Source organism: Balaenoptera physalus, assembly GCF_965194825.1.
Source record: "Balaenoptera physalus genome assembly, chromosome: 13".
NCBI classification, from domain to species: domain Eukaryota; kingdom Metazoa; phylum Chordata; class Mammalia; order Artiodactyla; family Balaenopteridae; genus Balaenoptera; species Balaenoptera physalus.
In genome coordinates this window covers 9,491,122-9,508,221 of record NC_138892.1, presented here as the reverse complement: position 1 = coordinate 9,508,221, position 17,100 = coordinate 9,491,122, and the positions used below count along the sequence as shown (strand labels likewise).

The 17,100-nt window shown below is 45.3% G+C and overlaps 1 protein-coding gene and 1 long non-coding RNA gene across 3 annotated transcripts in view; one reads left to right on the top strand and one right to left on the bottom strand.

Annotated features, from left to right (window-relative positions):
- Nucleotides 1-1,714: 1,714 nt before the first annotated feature.
- LOC309641866 lies at nucleotides 1,715-16,418 on the bottom strand. The gene is made up of 3 exons (XR_014252799.1): nucleotides 16,156-16,418; nucleotides 5,125-5,229; nucleotides 1,715-2,640 (listed from the first exon to the last, which is right to left on the bottom strand). It is a non-coding gene; the product is annotated as an uncharacterized lncRNA (long non-coding RNA).
- Nucleotides 16,419-16,678: 260 nt separating this feature from the next.
- The window catches only part of SYNGR1 (synaptogyrin 1), a 36,819-nt gene continuing 36,397 nt past the window's right edge, over nucleotides 16,679-17,100 (top strand). Inside the window, exon 1 of one of the 2 annotated variants that reach the window (XM_082422484.1) lies at nucleotides 16,679-16,845. In XM_082422484.1, the coding sequence (XP_082278610.1) occupies nucleotides 16,747-16,845 (99 nt within the window). In that variant the 5' untranslated portion in view covers nucleotides 16,679-16,746. The remainder of the gene's footprint in view (nucleotides 16,846-17,100) is intronic. The other variant, XM_082422485.1, reaches the window with a different exon arrangement.

The following is a 17,100-nucleotide window of genomic DNA, read 5'->3' as shown; positions in this document are numbered from 1 at the left end:
CTATTCTTGTTAAAGCATAAATTGTAAAAGATGATAAAATCACGACACTTGTACAGATATAAAATGAACATATGTGAAAGATTTTTATTTAGCTCATTAATTAACGAGGAATCCAGGCAGATGCCGCAAATGGTTCAAAGGAGAACACAGAACCACGTAGTTATATGCAGCAAAGAAATGTTGAAATGAATTTACAAATAGACATAAAACTGGCTTTTTCCACTGCTGGGGGTGGGAGTGTCCTTCCACTGGACAGGATTTATTTGCATGTGTACAGATAAGGATTATGGGCATTGCTATCCTTTGTCTACAGTGTACAGAGATGCAAAATAGTTTAAGGGCAAAAAAGAACCTTTAAACTACAAAGAACTAGATAATCTCTGAGGCTCCAGCTTGTCATTAAAAGGATAGCCAGTGATCTCTTTTGCTTATTCCAAAAATCTTTTTTTTTTTTTTTTAAATGAAGGGCAGGGATCTGTGGATCTGCCCCTAGTTGGGTATCTGCCTCTGGTGCGTGGGCCTTGGAGTTGTTTTTTGATTTTTTTTTTTTTAATATGATGAAAGCTTTTATTATTTATCTATTTATTTATTTTTTGGCTGTGTTGGGTCTTCGTTTCTGTGCGAGGGCTTTCTCTAGCTGTGGCAAGCGGGGGCCACTCTTCATCGCGGTGCGCGGGCCTCTCACTATCGTGGCCTCTCTTGTTGCAGAGCACAGGCTCCAGTCGCACAGGCTCAGTAGTTGTGGCTCACGGGCCTAGTTGCTCCACGGCATGTGGGATCTTCCCAGACCAGGGCTCAAACCCGTGTCCCCTGCATTGGCAGGCAGATTCTCAACCACTGCGCCACCAGGGAGGCCCTCCAAAAATCTTTAAACGTTCCTATACTCTTCACATCTCACCTTGTATGTTATCTCTTTGGGAGCTTTCCTCAGTCACCTGATCTTGTAAACTGGCCTCTCTCCCCTCCCCAGATCTTTTTTTTTTTAAATTAATTTACTTATTTTTTAATTATCTATTTTTGTCTGCATTAGGTCTTCGTTGCTGCACGCGGGCTTTCTCTAGTTGCGGTGAGCGGGGGCTACTCTTCTTTGCGGTGAGCAGGCTTCTCATTGCAGTGTCTTCTCTTGTTGCGGAGCACAGGTTCTAGGCACGCAGGTTCAGTAGTTGTGGCGCACGGGCTTAGTTGCTCCGGGCATGTGGGTCTTCCCGGTCCAGGGCTCAAACCTGTGTCCCCTGCATTGGCAGGCGGATTCTTAACCACTGCACCACCAGGGAAGTTCCCCCTTCTCAGATTTTATCCTGCATTGTGGATTCTAACTTATCAGCTTCTTCAGAGACGGGGCTATTTTCTGTTTTGTCCAGCAGCAAGCACAGAGGAGGGCTGCAGAAATATTTGTGGGTAAATGCAATGGTGAGCCTGCTTGTTTGGGCATATGTAAGTATTGTCAGTGGAGCCCCAAGCGCGGACATCCTGGGTCTCTCTAACAAAAAGGCATTTCTCTTCCCTGGGGGAAATATGAGGATGAGGAGCCCCTTCTCCCAGAATATCCAAAAATGTAGTTGTGTGTCCTGGCCTTCAAGTCTCTGGAAACTTCCCTTTTTGCCATCCCCCAAACACCATGCCCATCGCCCCCAACATTTTACTAATTTGACCAGCTAAACTAATAGCCAACTAAACCATTGTTTCCTCAGCTGTAAAATGAGAACATCACATGTAAATCAAGGGGTCATTTATTCATTCAGCGAACACATAAGGAATGCCTGTTACCAGATTCCGTTATACTCATTACATATAATTCATTATATAATTATAATATTCACTATCTCAGTCACTCTTCAAAATCTCCTGAAACGGTGTTTTTCAAACTTTAATATGCAAACAGATCACCAGGCAGCTTGTTAGAATGTGGGCTCCGATTCAGGAGGATTGGGGTTCCAAGGCTCCTGGTCCATGGAACACACTTTAAATAGCAAGGTCCTAAGTACATCTTATTAATTATACCCATTTTACAGCCCATTACTGAGGCTCAGAGTGGTTGAGGGTCCCACAGCCGGCAAAGGTGGAGAGGGGTTTCAGGGACAGAGTAAAGCAGAGATTCTTCAGCATTGGCTGTACATTAGAATCACCCAGGGAGGTTTTAGAAATTCTGATTCCCAGGCTGACTCTCAGCACAACAAACTGTAGTTTCTGAGGGTGAGACTCAGGCATTAGACATTTTGAAAAGCTCTCCAGGTGATTCCAAGTGTAGCCAAAACTGAGAACTACTGGGCTAGAGAATTCAGTTGGAGGATGAAGTTGTAGGTTTCAACGTTATCCATTCAACCAATCTTTTCTATTTTCTGAATGTGTGCGATGTTCTGCCCTGGGGGGTTGGGGATTTGGACATGAATCCCTTTGGTGTTCATTCAATTCACCTGGAGAGAGGTGGGGAAAGGCTGTAGGAGGGGAAGGACGGAGGGGGAGGAGGGGGAGAAGGGGAGGGGGAGAGGGGGGCCATCTTTCAAAAGGAGGCAGATCTCCCCTGAGGCAATAGCGTTTCTGTGTCCTGCCCTACAGGCTCCTGGGCTGAGTAACTTGTGCTGGGGTAAGTCTCCCAGGGACCTGAGGTGACCCTGGTGTGGTTCTTGGGCACAGAATCCCCTGAAAAATAAAAAATACGTATCAGTCGGGGGTGGTGAAATAAATCACAGCTCACCTTACCCGACATTAAGACATTTCACAAAGTCACTCATTCAGCACATATTTTTTGTGCACCTGCTGTGTGCCAGGCACTGATTTAGGCATTTGGGAAAAATCAGTGATTAAAACAACGCTTCCTGCCCTCTGCGTGCTCACACTCCAGCCTTAATGATAAAAAGAGCATGGAACCGGGACAGGTACAGACAAAGGAGTAAAGACAGAGCATGGAAGCAGATCTCCATGCACATCGGGCCGGGACCCCTGATTGATGAGCCACAGGCCATGGGGCACAGATGGACTGACGAGTGATATGTACGGTGTGGGGAGAACCGATTCACTGGGGGGAGAAGAACTATGGCATCTTCTACATATGCCATATATGAAGGCAAATTTTAGGTAGATTAAAGAAATGTACGACTATAAAGCTTTTTTTAAAATGGGAGAAAAATCTTTGTGACTTAACAGATGCTGAAAGACTTCTTATATAAGGCCCCGGAGGGCTTCCCTGGTGGCGCAGTGGTTAAGAACCCACCTGCCAATGCAGGGGACACGGGTTCGAGCCCTGGTCCAGGAAGATCCCACCTGCTGCGGGGCAACTAAGCCTGTGCACCAAAACTACAGAGCCTGCACTCTAGAGCCCGCGAGCCACAACTACTGAGCCTGAGCGCCACAACTACTGAAGCCCACACGCCTAGAGCCCATGCTCCACAGCAAGAGAAGCCACCGCAATGCGAAGCCCGCGCACCGCAATGAAGAGTAGCCCCCGCTCACCGCAACTAGAGAAAGCCCTCACACAGCAACGAAAATCCAATGCAGCCAAAAAAAAAAAAAAAAAAAAGATTGACACCATTGTGAATCAACTTACTTCAATAAAAAAATTAAAAACAAAATTTTTAAAAAAAGGCCCCAGAAACACACATTATAAGGGGAAGATGATTGTATTCAGCTATGTCAAAATTAAGGATTGCTTTTCATTGAAGGAGATTATACTTAGCACTTGCAGAGTATTTCCTAGGTGCCTGGCACTGTTCTATGTGTTTACAAATGTTAACCCATTTCATCTCCCAGCTCTATGAGCTCTGTTCCATTCATATCCTCATCTCATACATGGGAAAACGGAGCCACGGAAAGGTACACTTGAAAGTGATGAGAGCAGATTCAAGCACAAGTAGTCTGGGTCCAAGGCCTGGGTTCATTAGCCAGGGCTCCACAAAAGCTTTCTGTAAAGGGCCAGAGAGGAAATATTTGGGGTTTTGTGGACCATATAGTTGTGGGGATTCAAAATGCACTCCAGTGGCATTAAGATTATTTTAAGCTGAAAATATCTGAACAAACCGCAGCCACAGAAAGAAAACTTACCTAAATGTCTTTGCTGCCTTAAGCAGGACCACCTGAAAGATACAGCCACCATAAATCCACGGTCTGGGAGGTTCACGGTCAGAAAGGAGACTAAGCATCATAACCTGAATATTGCTTAAACCAACTTTATCTGAAACTGTCACACCTTCCATTTGTTCTTCCATAGACGCCCTTTCTACCCACTCCCTATCCCCTTATTAAGTGGGTATATAAATAAATTTATTTATTTATTTATTTATTTATTTATTTATTTCTGGCTGCGTTGGGTCTTTGTTGCTGCGCGCGGGCTTTCTCTAGTTGCAATGAGCGGGGGCTACTCGTCGTTGCAGTGTGTGGGCTTCTCATTGCGGTGTCTTCTCTTGTTGCGGAGCACGGGCTGTAGGCTCATGGGCTCAGTAGTTGTGGCCCTTGGGCTCTAGAGCACAGGCTCAATAGTTGTGGCGCATGGGCTTAGTTGCTCCACGGCCTGTGGGATCTTCCCACACCAGGGCTCGAACCCATCTCCCCTGCATTGGCAGGCAGATTCTTAACCACTGTGCCACGAGGGAAGTCCCTAAGTGGATATATAAACCCCTATCTTCCTTCCTTTTTCTTTATTTTTTTATTGAAGTATAGTTGATTTACAATGTTGTGTAGTTTCAGGTAGTACAGCAAAGCGATTCAGGTATACATATATATTCTTTTTCAGATTCCTTTCCATTATAGGTTATTACAGATATTGAAGACAGTTCCCTGTGCTATACAGTATGTCTTCCCTTTACTTTAATTCAGTAGTTCTTGAAGCAAATGAGAACAGTGGAATTGAAGCAGGAGGTGGCGGCAGCCCCAGTGGCCACCACTATGGGGATGGATGAATAAGATGTGGGGATGTACACAATGGGATGGACCACATTTGGAATTGCCAAGTTCGATGCTCCTACTATAAAGTGGAGAAGCCTTAAAACATAATGTGGAGTTGAAAAAGGGAAGAAACAGTAAGATGTATAGCCCAATGCCATTAATACTGTTTAAAAACACAAACACAAATGCATCCATACTTAATTTACAAGGGGGAACAAGGTAGAAACACAGAGGCCCAGGCCATACCTGTCAGCAAAGCTGGGGCTCCGTGTTCTTTCTTAGCTCTCCCAGGGAGGCTGTTACACTCCAATGTTTGAGAACCACTCTTTAGAAACTGTTGTGATGAAGGGCCTGGGAGTGAGGGTCAGGGGAAAAGGCAAGAAATTAGAGGAGACAGGAGAGGGCTTTTGACCCAGCCTGGAGACCGTAATGTGTTGTGAGCTGAGGAGAACAATGAACCTGGCAGTTTGCACTTGAGGTGAACAAAGAACAATAATTATTATTATTACCATGACGATTGTAGGGGAGGAAAAATTTTTTTTCCTTCTACGCTTCTAGGTTCTTGGCTGGGGCTCTATAACATATGACTGATTAACAAGAGAAAAACGAACAGAAGTTTATTAACATTTATATAGTATATACACATGGGAGAAACCCATGAGTAACTCAAAGGAGTGGCTAAACCTTGGGCTTATCTTGCAGCTGCAATAAAGAACCACACGACTGTAGAAGAATGCCAGGACAAAGGAAGTGGGTTTAAGCTTCCAAGGGTGGCAAATTGTGGGGAAGTAAATACATGGGGGGAAACGAATGGAATACAGTTCGTTTTCAGATTCCTCTGGTGCTGTCTCTGGGCTAATAAGAGTCTAGAGTTGTCTCCAGGAAAGGAAAATTTATACCCTAGAAAAGGGGAGGGGAAAGAGAGCTTTTCCTGTATCTGCTACTTTTAAAAAAATTTTTTTTTCTTTTTTTTAATAGATTTATTTTATTTATTTATTTTTGTCTGCGTTGAGTCTTCCGTTGCTGTGCGCGGGCTTTCTCTAGTTGCCGCGAGCGGGGGCTACTCTTCGTTGCGGTGCGAGGGCTTCTCATTGCAGTGGCTTCTCTTGTTGCGGAGCATGGGCTCTAGGCGCGCGGGCTTCAGTAGTTGTGGTACGTGGGCTTCAGTAGTTGTGGCACGCGGGCTCAGTAGGTGTGGCTAACGAGCTCAGTAGTTGTGGCTCACGGGCTCTAGAGTGCAGGCTCAGTAGTTGTGGCTCACGGGCTTAGTTGCTCCGCAGCATGTGGGATCTTCCCGGACCAGGGCTCGAGCCCGTGTCCCCTGCATTGTCAGGAGGATTCTCAACCACTGCGCCACCAGGGAAGCCCCTGTATTTGCTACTTCTTAATTGCCTTCAGCTCAAAAGAATTCTTATGTCAAAGAGGTATATTTGGGGGTGACATATTCTGGTTTCCTTCAATGATATTTCTGTACAGTGAAATAGTTTGCAGCCTGTTAATCAGAATTAGGTAGATCTATATATAGTGACGTGAGAAGACTTTCAAAACACATCAAGTTAAAATAAAAAAACAGTTCATGGAATAGTCCAAATGCTATAATCCTATTTATTTAAAAACTAGGGACTTCCCTGGTGGCACAGTGCACTCAGCTAGGGAAAGTTTGGGCAAATCATTTAAGCTTAAAATCCGAGTAACTGTATAAGTCTTTGCTGTGCACCAAAAAGCTCCTGTAGGACATTACAAAGCTCTTGTTGGGAGCCTTTGAGCAAATCCCTTCCCGTCTCTGGAAAATGAGGCGGTTGGACCAGAATCTCTTTAGTGGATGGTCCCAGGCCCCTTCCGCTTACCTTTAGGATTCTAGATGAGCTGTGTTTCTAATCCAACCAACCAAAATCTACTACTATGTTGTTAAAAAACAAAACACCAGATAACAGCTCTGCTAATAAATACAGAATAAAAATAGAAAAATCACCCCTTTGTAATCCCTGATTGAATCAGGCAAGGATCGTCAAGAGACGTTAAAACCATTGAGTGAAACACAGCTGGGAAACAGGCTAGTCATGTGAAGTATCAGCTACAGATTACTTATTAATAACCAAGGAAAAGTGCACTTCAACATCAGGGAGACTGATGGTCACACTTTAAGCCAGCAGCACATAGTAGGACAACCTGGCATCATGTCCCTCCCAGTGGGGTGCATGGTGAAGTGCATGACATCATATGTGAACTACTAACATCCAAATGTTTCACATAGGTGTCATCATGAGGAAACAAATTGTGGCTCTCTGGCCTTCACTTTCCCCCGCCCCTTCTCAAGCTCTCCCCTTCAGCTCCTCTAAATTTATTGCAACTCCCACAGATGGGGTTTGCAGTGTATGTAGAGGTGACACATATGACAAGTACAACATAGAGCAGGGAGGGTAAAGGGACCTCTATGATGGCGAGATTTTTACAACCTACTTGTATCAGTTGAAGTTCTCCAGAGACAGAACCAACAGAACCAATAAAAATATATGTATGATTTATTTTAAGGAATTAGTTCATGTAATCATGGGGGCTAGCAAGTCTGAAATTTGTAGGGCTGGCCAGCAGCCTGGAAACTCAGAAAGGGGTTGATGTTGTAATCTGGAGTCTGAATTCCTTCCACTCTGGGAAGCCTTCAGGCCTTTACCTGATGAGAAGAAGCCCACCCATATTATTGAGGAAAATCTCCTTTACTTAATCAAATGATTATATGTTAATTACATCTACAAAATACTTGCACAGCAACGTCTAGACTAATGTTTGACCAAAAAACAGGGCACTCTAGCCATCAGTAAACTATACCAAGGCATTTAATCACCCTGATCATCCACCTCACTAATTCATTCTTCAGCTGTATCCATGCTGTGTTCTTTATTTCAACATTTATATTTTTCATTCAGTACTTCAAGGGAGTTCCCTGGTGACTTAGTGGTTAGGATTCTGGGCCTTCACTGCCGTAGCCCAGGTTCAATCCTGGTCAGGGAACTGAGATCCCACAAGCCATGTAGTGTGGCCAAAAAATAAAATAAAATGAAATACTTCTGCTGAATTCACTTTGATTATTTCTTGTTCCTCATTTATATCATTAATGTCATCCCTTAGCTCTGTGTCAGGCCTATTTTATATTCTTGGTTTGTTTTTTCTAGTAGCCCAGCTTCAAGTGGTATATGTCCTGCAGTTTACTGTGTTTATTTTCAGGGACTTGTCCTACTCAGACATCTAGTTATTTTAGCCTCTGAGCCCCACCCTCCCCCACAAGGATTTCAACTATTCAATCTGGTAATGTGTATTGGGAAAAGAAAAAGGGCAGTTTCGGGCTTCCCTGGTGGCGCAGTGGTTGAGAATCTGCCTGCCAATGCAGGGGACACGGGTTCGATCCCTGGTCCGGGAAGATCCCGCATGCCGCGGAGCAACTAAGCTCGTGTGCCACAACTACTGAGCCTGTGCTCTAGAGCCCATGAGCCACAACTACTGAGCCCTCGTGCCGCAACTACTGAAGCCCGCGTGCCTAGAGCCCGTGCTCCACAATGAGAGAAGCCACTGCAATGAGAATCCCGCGCACTGCAACGAAGAGTAGCCACCGCTCGCCTCAACTAGAGAAAGTCCGCGCGCAGCAATGAAGACCCAACACAGCCAAAAATAAATAAATTAATTAAATAAATTTTAAAAAAAGAAAAGAAAAGAAAAAGGGCAATTTCTAGTGTGTGTTTGTCCCAGGAAATTGAAGTAGAGGGGAGGGTGAGCTCTGGGGCAGAGAGCTCCTGGCTCCACAAGACAGCCAAGCACCCCCTCTTGCTGACACTACCTCCCACTTTACCATGGTTTTACCTGAAAACGCTTAGGGTGAAGGGGATTTGGGAGGAGGCCGTCTCCCAGCTGTCATCCCTGGGCTGCTGATTTGGAGGGGAGGGGTGGGTAAGTGACTCCTGCGGCCAGTCCACACCTGTTTTCACAACTGCCACACCCGCTGGGGCTTTTGATTTGCACTGATGGTACTTGCAACCAGCATGTGGAATTAACTTGCGTGAATGATGTGAGGTAAGAACCCAACCTCATTTTTCCCCCCATATGGATAGCCATTCTTCCCAGCTACTACTTACTTACTGAATGGCCCATCCTTCTGTTTGCAGTGTCACTTCTGCTGTATAACACACTTCCATATGTTCACTGTTCTATTTCTGGGCTCTGTATTCTGTTCCATTGTTCTTTCTGTCTACCCCCTTACTTTAGCTTTATAATAAACCTTTACAGCTGCCCTACCTGTCCAATAGGGCTTGCCCTTCTTCCTCAGACTGCTTTACCAATTCTTGGCCCTTTGTTTTTCCATAAACATTTTAGAATCAGCGTATCAAGTTCCACTAAAAAGCTTATTGATATTTGAATTGGAATTACACTGACTCTGTAGATCAATTTGGGAAGAACTGAGATCTTTATAATATTGAGTATTCATACCTGATTATCTTGGAATACCTCTCCATTTTCTTAGGTCTTCTTTACAGTAAGTCCCCTACATACGAATGAGGTCCGATCCGAGAGCGTGTTTGTAAGTCCAATTTGTTCGTAAGTCCAACAAAGCTAGCCTAGGTACCCAACTAACACAATTGGCTATATAGTATTGTACTATAATAGGTTTATAATACTTTTCACACAAATAATACATAAAAAACAAACACAAAACATAAAGAAAACAATTTTAATCTTACAGTACAGTACCTTGAAAAGTACAGTGGTACTGTACAACAGCTGGTACACAGGGGCACGTTCGCATCTTTTAAAGTTTACGACTTGAAGGTTTGTATGTAGGGGTCACTGTGTTAGGGCTTAGGCTTTATTTTTATTTTAAAAATATTTATTTATTTATTTACTTATTTTGGCTGTGCTGGGTCTTAGTTGCAGCACGTGAGATCTTTGTTGTGGCACGCGGGATCTTTTAGTTGTGGCATGTGGACTTCTTAGTTGCGGCATGCATACACGATCTAGTTCCCCAACCAGGGATCGAACCTGGGCCCCCTGCATTGGGAGCATGGAGTCTTACCCACTGGACCACCAGGGAAGTCCCCACACCCCCCCTTTTAAAATTACCCCTAGATTTTTAAAAAATACATTATAAATGGCTCCCTTTTAAATTTTACATTTTCTAACTATTGGCTGTGGGAATATAAAAATACAATTGCTTTTGGTATTTTGATTTTCTAGTCAGCATACTTACTAAACTCTAATCAATTCTAATAATTTGACTGTACATTCTTTAGAGTTTTCTATGTACAGCAATTATATCACCTGGAAATAATAAATATTTCTTTCTAATCTTTGTACCTTATATATAGTTTTTCCTTGTATTACTGTGTTGGCTATGATCTCTAGAGCAATGTTGAATATAGTGATGGCTGGTATTCTTGTTTTTTCTCTAATTTTTAAAAGGAATGCTTTTTTTTTTTTTTTTTTAAAAGGAATGCTTTTAATGCTTCATCTATTAAGTATACTCATCCTGGGGCTTCCCTGGTGGCTCAGTGGTTAAGAATCCACCTGCCAATGCAGGGGACACGGGTTCGATCCCTGGTCCGGGAAGATCCCACAGGCCGTGGAGCAACTAAGCCCGTGTACCACAACTGCTGAGCCTGTGCTCTAGAGCCTGCAAGCCACAACTACTGAGCCCGAGCGCCACAACTAATGAAGCCCACGTGCCTAGAGCCCATGCTCTGCAACAAGAGAAGCCACGACAATGAGAAGCCCGCGCACCACAACGAAAAGTAGCCCCCACTCGCTGCAACTAGAGAAAGCCTGTGCGCAGCAATGAAGACCCAACGCAGCCCAAAAACATAAATAAATAAAATAAATTTTTTAAAAAAGTATACTCATCCTGTAGGACTTTTGTAGATAATCTTAAGTTAAGGATGTTGTATTTTTAGTTTGGTAAGAGATTTTATATTGAACGGGTATTGATTTTATTGAATAGTTTTAATGCATCTATTGAGATGATCATGTAGTTTTTACCTTTTAATCTGTTTATATGAAAAATTACATTTATTGATACCTTAAAAATGAACCAAGTTTGCATTCCTAGGATAAAACCAACTTGCTCATGATGTATTATCATTTTATGCATTGCAGGATTAGGTTTGCTAATATTTTCTCAGCACTCTTTGCAATGATATTCATGAATGAGACTGGCCTGAGCTTTTCCTTTCTAGTATTATCTTTCTCTGATTTTGATGTCAAAGTATTCTAACTTCATAGAATAAAATAAGTATACCCACTTTTTCACTCTAAAAGAATTTGTGTGAAAATGAAATCATCTTTTTTGGGTGATCGTTAAAATTCACTCATAAAATTATCTGGGCCTTGTATTTTATTTGTAACTAGATTTTTTAGCCACTGTTTCAGCTTCTTTAATGGTTATAGGACTACATAGATTTTTCTATGTCTTGTTGAATCAGTTTTGGTAAACTATATTTTTCTATAAATTTTTTTATAGAAAAATATATTTTTCTAGGGGGCTTCCCTGGTGGCGCAGCGGTTGAGAGTCTGCCTGCCAATGCAGGGGACACGGGTTCGAGCCCTGGTCTGGGAAGATCCCACATGCCGCGGAGCGGCTGGGCCCGTGAGCCACAATTGCTGAGCCTGCGCGTCTGGAGCCTGTGCTCCACAGCAAGAGAGGCCGCGATAGTGAGAGGCCCGCGCACCGCGATGAAGAGTGGCCCCCGCTTGCCGCAACTGGAGAAAGCCCTCGCACAGAAACGAAGACCCAACACAGCAAAAATAAATAAATAAATAAAATTAAGAAGTGTTGTAAGAAAGGTTTAAAAATATATATATATATATATATTTCTATAAATATATAGGCAGTTGTCCATTTTTCTTTATTTTCAAATTTTATTGGCATAAAGTTCACAATATTCTCTTGCTATATTGGTATTATTATTTTAAATCTCTACAGCTCTCACAATGATATGTTAGGGCTCTTTCCTATGGACATACTGGGGACGCCTTGTTTGGGGTTGCAGTGGGAGGCTTGCTTCAGCATTCGGCGGCAAGCTAAATCTTTGTCCTCCCTTCCTGGACCCATCACTTTCTTAAGTCAGAGTCCCAGGCAAGAATCCCCTGCAGTTCTATTCTTTGCTTCCTTTCCCAGTGATGGAGTGCCACCCCTGTTGCTGAGTTCAGGCAAGAGCCTGGCTCAGGTTCTGTCTCTTTTGGAAAGTTTTAATCTCTGTTATCCTATAAAAGCCAAAGCTTCGGTGGCCACTTGGATGTAGAGCTCAAGTATCCATGACTTCAGCCCTCTCCCCAGCTCGTATTTCTGCTCTGTGGCATTCAGCTGGTACATGATCAGTCTGGAGGGTTCAGGACAGCGGTGGTGATGGCTGGAAGGATGGGCTCAGCTGGGAAAGTGCTGAGTCGTAACCACTGGACTGCCAGGGAATTCCCTCAGCTGGGATTCTTGACCTGAGTATGGACATGATGTCTCAGTGGTGTCAACGTAGTCAGACTTCTTACATGACAGCTCAGGGCTGAGTGTTTCAAGAGGTGGAATGTGAAAGCTGATATTTTCTTAAGACCTGAGCCAGGAAAAGGGCACAAGGCCATCCTATTGATCAACGAATCACAAGCCTGCCCATATTCAAGGGGAGGAGACATAGACTCCACCTCTCTGCGGGAGGAGCATCAAAGAGACCACGTACTATGTCACTGTTGGATCCCAAGGGTCTTCAATGACCTGGCGCACAGTGGTGTTACAGATATATTGAACAAATGACTAGGTGAACATGCAACCCGGTCTTAGAGCTAACTAGATCTCTGTGTACTTCCTACATCCCTTCCTTGGGAAAAGAATGGGATTTCTGTATCAAATGGCACATTCTTTATTCAATTGAAACACACTGCCAAACAGCTCTCCAGAAAGGTTCCTTTGGCAAATTTTTAACGTTATCATTATGCTGTGGCTCATGCACTCAAATACAATGAATGCATTGCCCATTTGCCCAGGTAACTCCACGCTCGCAAAAAACAGACCAAACACCTTCCATACCAAAGCGGCCTCCAGGGGGCAGGAGAGAAGGAACAAAGGCGAGTTACAGCTCAGCCTGGGCTGGGAACTTGAACGACCAGGCAGTACAAGGCATGATCCAGGCAGCTCTGCGTTTGCAAAAGCTTGACCTACAAAGGACAGCCTGACTTCCTCCTTTGGCCTTGCCGCTAATGCAGAACACATAAATACAGACAGTAGAAGAGGAGGTTTCTATGACCTGCAGTGATAGTTAAAAAGTAGAGGTTCCTGGGTGAGTCGGGAAGCTACCCACCATTTATAGCTTTGTGTTTCTAAGAAAGTGCCTATATACCCTGTTGTACACAGCTACCCTGAAGACCAACGGGGATGCGTAGCTCACTAACATTTATTGAGCTCATTCTTTGTATCAAGCGCGATTCTAAGCACATTCTGTGAGTTCTCTCCTTTAGTCCTGTCAATAATCCTCAGAGGTAGGTACTATGCTTATTTCCATTTTTCAGATGAGGAAACAGGCACAGAGAGGTGAAGCCATTTGCCCAAGGTCACACAGTGAGTGAAGGGTGGTGGAAGCCAGGACGTCCACCCAAGAATATCTCAGTCTGAAGCTCAGGTTCCTGAACACTACCCTTTCTGAGATTTAATTCATTAGTGTGATCAAACCTTAGTGCTGGAAGGTCTAGGGACAGTCTCTGAATTCTTCACTCTTATGGCCCTATGCTTAGCACAAAGCCTAATGCATGGTGGGCTTCAAATAAATATTTATTGAATGAATAAATGAATGAACATGACTCACTGATCTGAATATTACTCACTGATTCAGCCCATCACCCTTGCACCTTTTTTCTCCATTAAAAAAAAAATTAGGTATAACTTCAATACAGTGAAAGTCACACTTTTATGGACATTTTTGCAAGTTTTGACAAACATATATAGTCAATTGTATAACTATCACCACAAACAAGATATAGAATGGTTCCATCATCCCCCCAAATTTCCCTGTGCTTCTTAGTAGTAAATCCTACACACACACACACACACGCACACCCCAACCTCACTCCTAGCCCCTGGCAACAACTGGTCTGTTTTTTGTTCCTACAGTTTTGCTTTTGTAAGGATGTCACGTAAAGGAAGTCGTGTAGTCTGTAGTCTCTTGTGGTTGAGTGTATCAGTTGTTCATTCCTTTTGATTCCTGAGTAGTATTCCATTGTATGAATGTTCCACAATTTTTTTTATACAATCTACAGCTGAGGGACATTTGGGTTGTTTCCAGATTTCAGCTATTCCCAATGAAACTGCCATAAAAATTCCTGTACAGGGTTTTGTGTGAACGTAACTTCTCGTTTCTCTAAGGTCAATACCTAGGAGAGGGGTTGCAAGGTCATATGGCAAATGTATAGTTACTGCCATAAGAAGCTGCTAGATTGTTTTCCTAAATGGCTGTACTATTTTGTATTTTCATCAGCAATGTACAAGAGTTCTAGTTGTTCTAAATACTCATTAACACTCAAAACTGTCAAATTTTTATTCAATTTAATTAATTAATTAATTTATTATTTTTGGCTGCGTCGAGTCTTCGTTGCTGCGCGAGGGCTTTTCTCTAGTTGCGGTGATCGGGGGCTATTCTTCGTTGCGGTGCACGGGCTTCTCATTGTAGTGGCTTCTCTTGTTGCAGAGCACAGGCTCTATGCGTGTGGGCTTCAGTAGTTGTGGCACGCGGGCTCAGTAGTTGTGGCTCACAGGCTTAGTTGCTCTGCGGCATGTGGGATCTTCCCAGACCGGGGCTCGAACCCATGTCCCCTGCATGGGCAGGCGGATTCTTAACCACTGCGCCACCGGGGAAGCCCTAAATTGTCAAATTTTTAAAACATTAGCCATTTTAATAGGTGTGTGGAAGTATCTCATTGATTTTAATTTGCATTTCCCTAATTACTAGTGATGTTGAGCATCTTTTCATGTGCTTAGTTGCCATCTGTATATCTTCTCTGGTGAAGTGTGTCTGTTCGAATCTTTTGCTCATTTTTTAAAAAATGGGTTGTTTATCTTATTATTGACTTTTTAGAGTCCTTTATATATTTGGGATGCAAATCCTTTGTCCGAAATGTGCTTCGCAAATATTTTCTCCCAGACTGTGGTTTGCCTTTTCATTCAGTCTTTTAACAAGGTCTTTGGATGAGTGTTTTTTTTTTTTTAATATTTATTTATTTATTTATTTGGCTGTGCTGGGTCTTAGCTGTGGCACACGGGATGTTCGTTGCCACGTGCTGGATCTTTGTTGTGGCGTGTAGGATCTTTTAGTTGCAGCATGCGGGATCTTTTAGTTGCGGCATGTGGGATCTAGTTCCATGACCAGGGATCGAACCCCAGCCCCCTGCATTGGGAGCGTGGAGCCTTAACCGCTGGACCACCAGGGAAGTCCCCGGATGAGTGTTCCTAATTCTGACGAAGTCCAATTTATCGATTTTCTTTTATGGATCATGCTCTTGGTATCGTATCTAAGAACTCTTTGCCTAACCCAAAGTCACAAAAAATTTCTGTTTGCTTCTAGAAGTTTCATATAATCATAGAATATGATTGCTGTATTAAATGGGATAACGTATGTAAAGCCCTTAGCTCAGGGCCTGGTGCTGAGTTAACACTCACTAAACAGAGCCTAAGATGGACATTTGTCTATGGAATGTTTATAAGGGGTGGCCTCACACCCACCACATTTCCTCCGCACGGATCTGGTGTCCTGTCATCACAGGATGCGGCATGTTCTGTCATCACCAGGACAGCAAAGGCCCCTGCAGATAGACATCCTTATCCAACAGCCTCCTGGAACCAGTGGAGACATGAGGCCCTAGGGACTACAGGTCATGCTAAGAGCCAGACCTGGAAGGCAGTCATTCTCACTGCAGCAAGCACTCCTCCATCCAGCCTCGGTTTCCATGAAAGCTGGAGCTCTAGGCCAAGCAGTGATGGGGTGATGGGGATTAGGGTCTGTTTACTGAGCACCTACTGTGTGCCAGGCCCTTGGCTACCGCAGTGGACAAGTCAGACAAAATTCGCAGACTAGCAGAGGAGGACAATGAACAAATAACTACATGATTAATTAGTGGATTAAGGAAAAGGGTAGCGTGCTGGTGGGGTGGGGGTGAGGGTGCCTCATAAAGAATCAATTGCCCTTCCTCAGTCTCTGCCTCTGAGTCAGGTACCTCGGACCCCTCCAGGCTGGGGGTTGGGGGTGCGCAGACACGGGGACTCACGTGACGTCAGCGTAAAAACAGGGTGGAAAGGTCCTCCGGGGCGGTGGGGCTGTGCTTTAGAAGGCTCTGAGATAAGGGTTATTCATTCGTGGTTCATTCATTCGAGAAGTCCTGCGGCACCTACTGTGTCCCATGCACCCCATGAGGAGTACAAACGCGGCCCCTGTCCGCTCACTATATTGGGGGCAGACAGAGCGACAAGAAACCAGCAAAAATGTCACGAAGGTGGTTTCATCCAGGGCCGTAGGCTCGGAGGGGGTAGGGCGGCCCGGCAGACCCGCCACCCGGGGGCGGGGACAAGACCTGCATTTACTGCACCCCCCCGTCCCCCCTACTCAGCAAAGAGGTCACCAAGCCAGTGACGAGCGCGCCCTCCGCCGGCGCCGCAGCACCCGCATCCCCACGATCGAGGGCGCGCGCGACCCCCCCCGCCCGCGCCGCGCCCGCCCGGCGCCCTCGGCTTACGGCGCCCCCTCGCGGGAGCCCTCGGCCTCGCCGGTCGCGCGAGCAGGGGAGGGGGCGGTGGCGCCGCGCACGCGCACGGGCTGGCGGCGCGCGCCGAGCGGGGTGCACCGCGCGGGTGCAGCCACGATGGAAGGGGGTGCGTACGGAGCGGGCAAAGCCGGGGGCGCCTTCGACCCCTACACCCTGGTCCGGCAGCCGCACACCATCCTGCGCGTCGTGTCCTGGGTAAGGACGGCTGGGTGGCCCAGCCAAGCAGGGGGTGGGGCAGGGTGGGGACGCGGGCGAGGGCGGCGCGCCCGGACGGACCCCAACCCCACCCGGCTTGCTGCCCGGGCGCGGCCGCGGGTGGGGAGCCGTCCGGCCGGCGTACTGGCGCCCGCCCCTCCCTCCTTCCCGGGCTCCGGGCGGGGGTCCCGGCGTTCGCGGGGGCGCCTGCTCCCCGACCCCTGGCTTCCCGGTGTCCCCACTTCTTACTCTCCC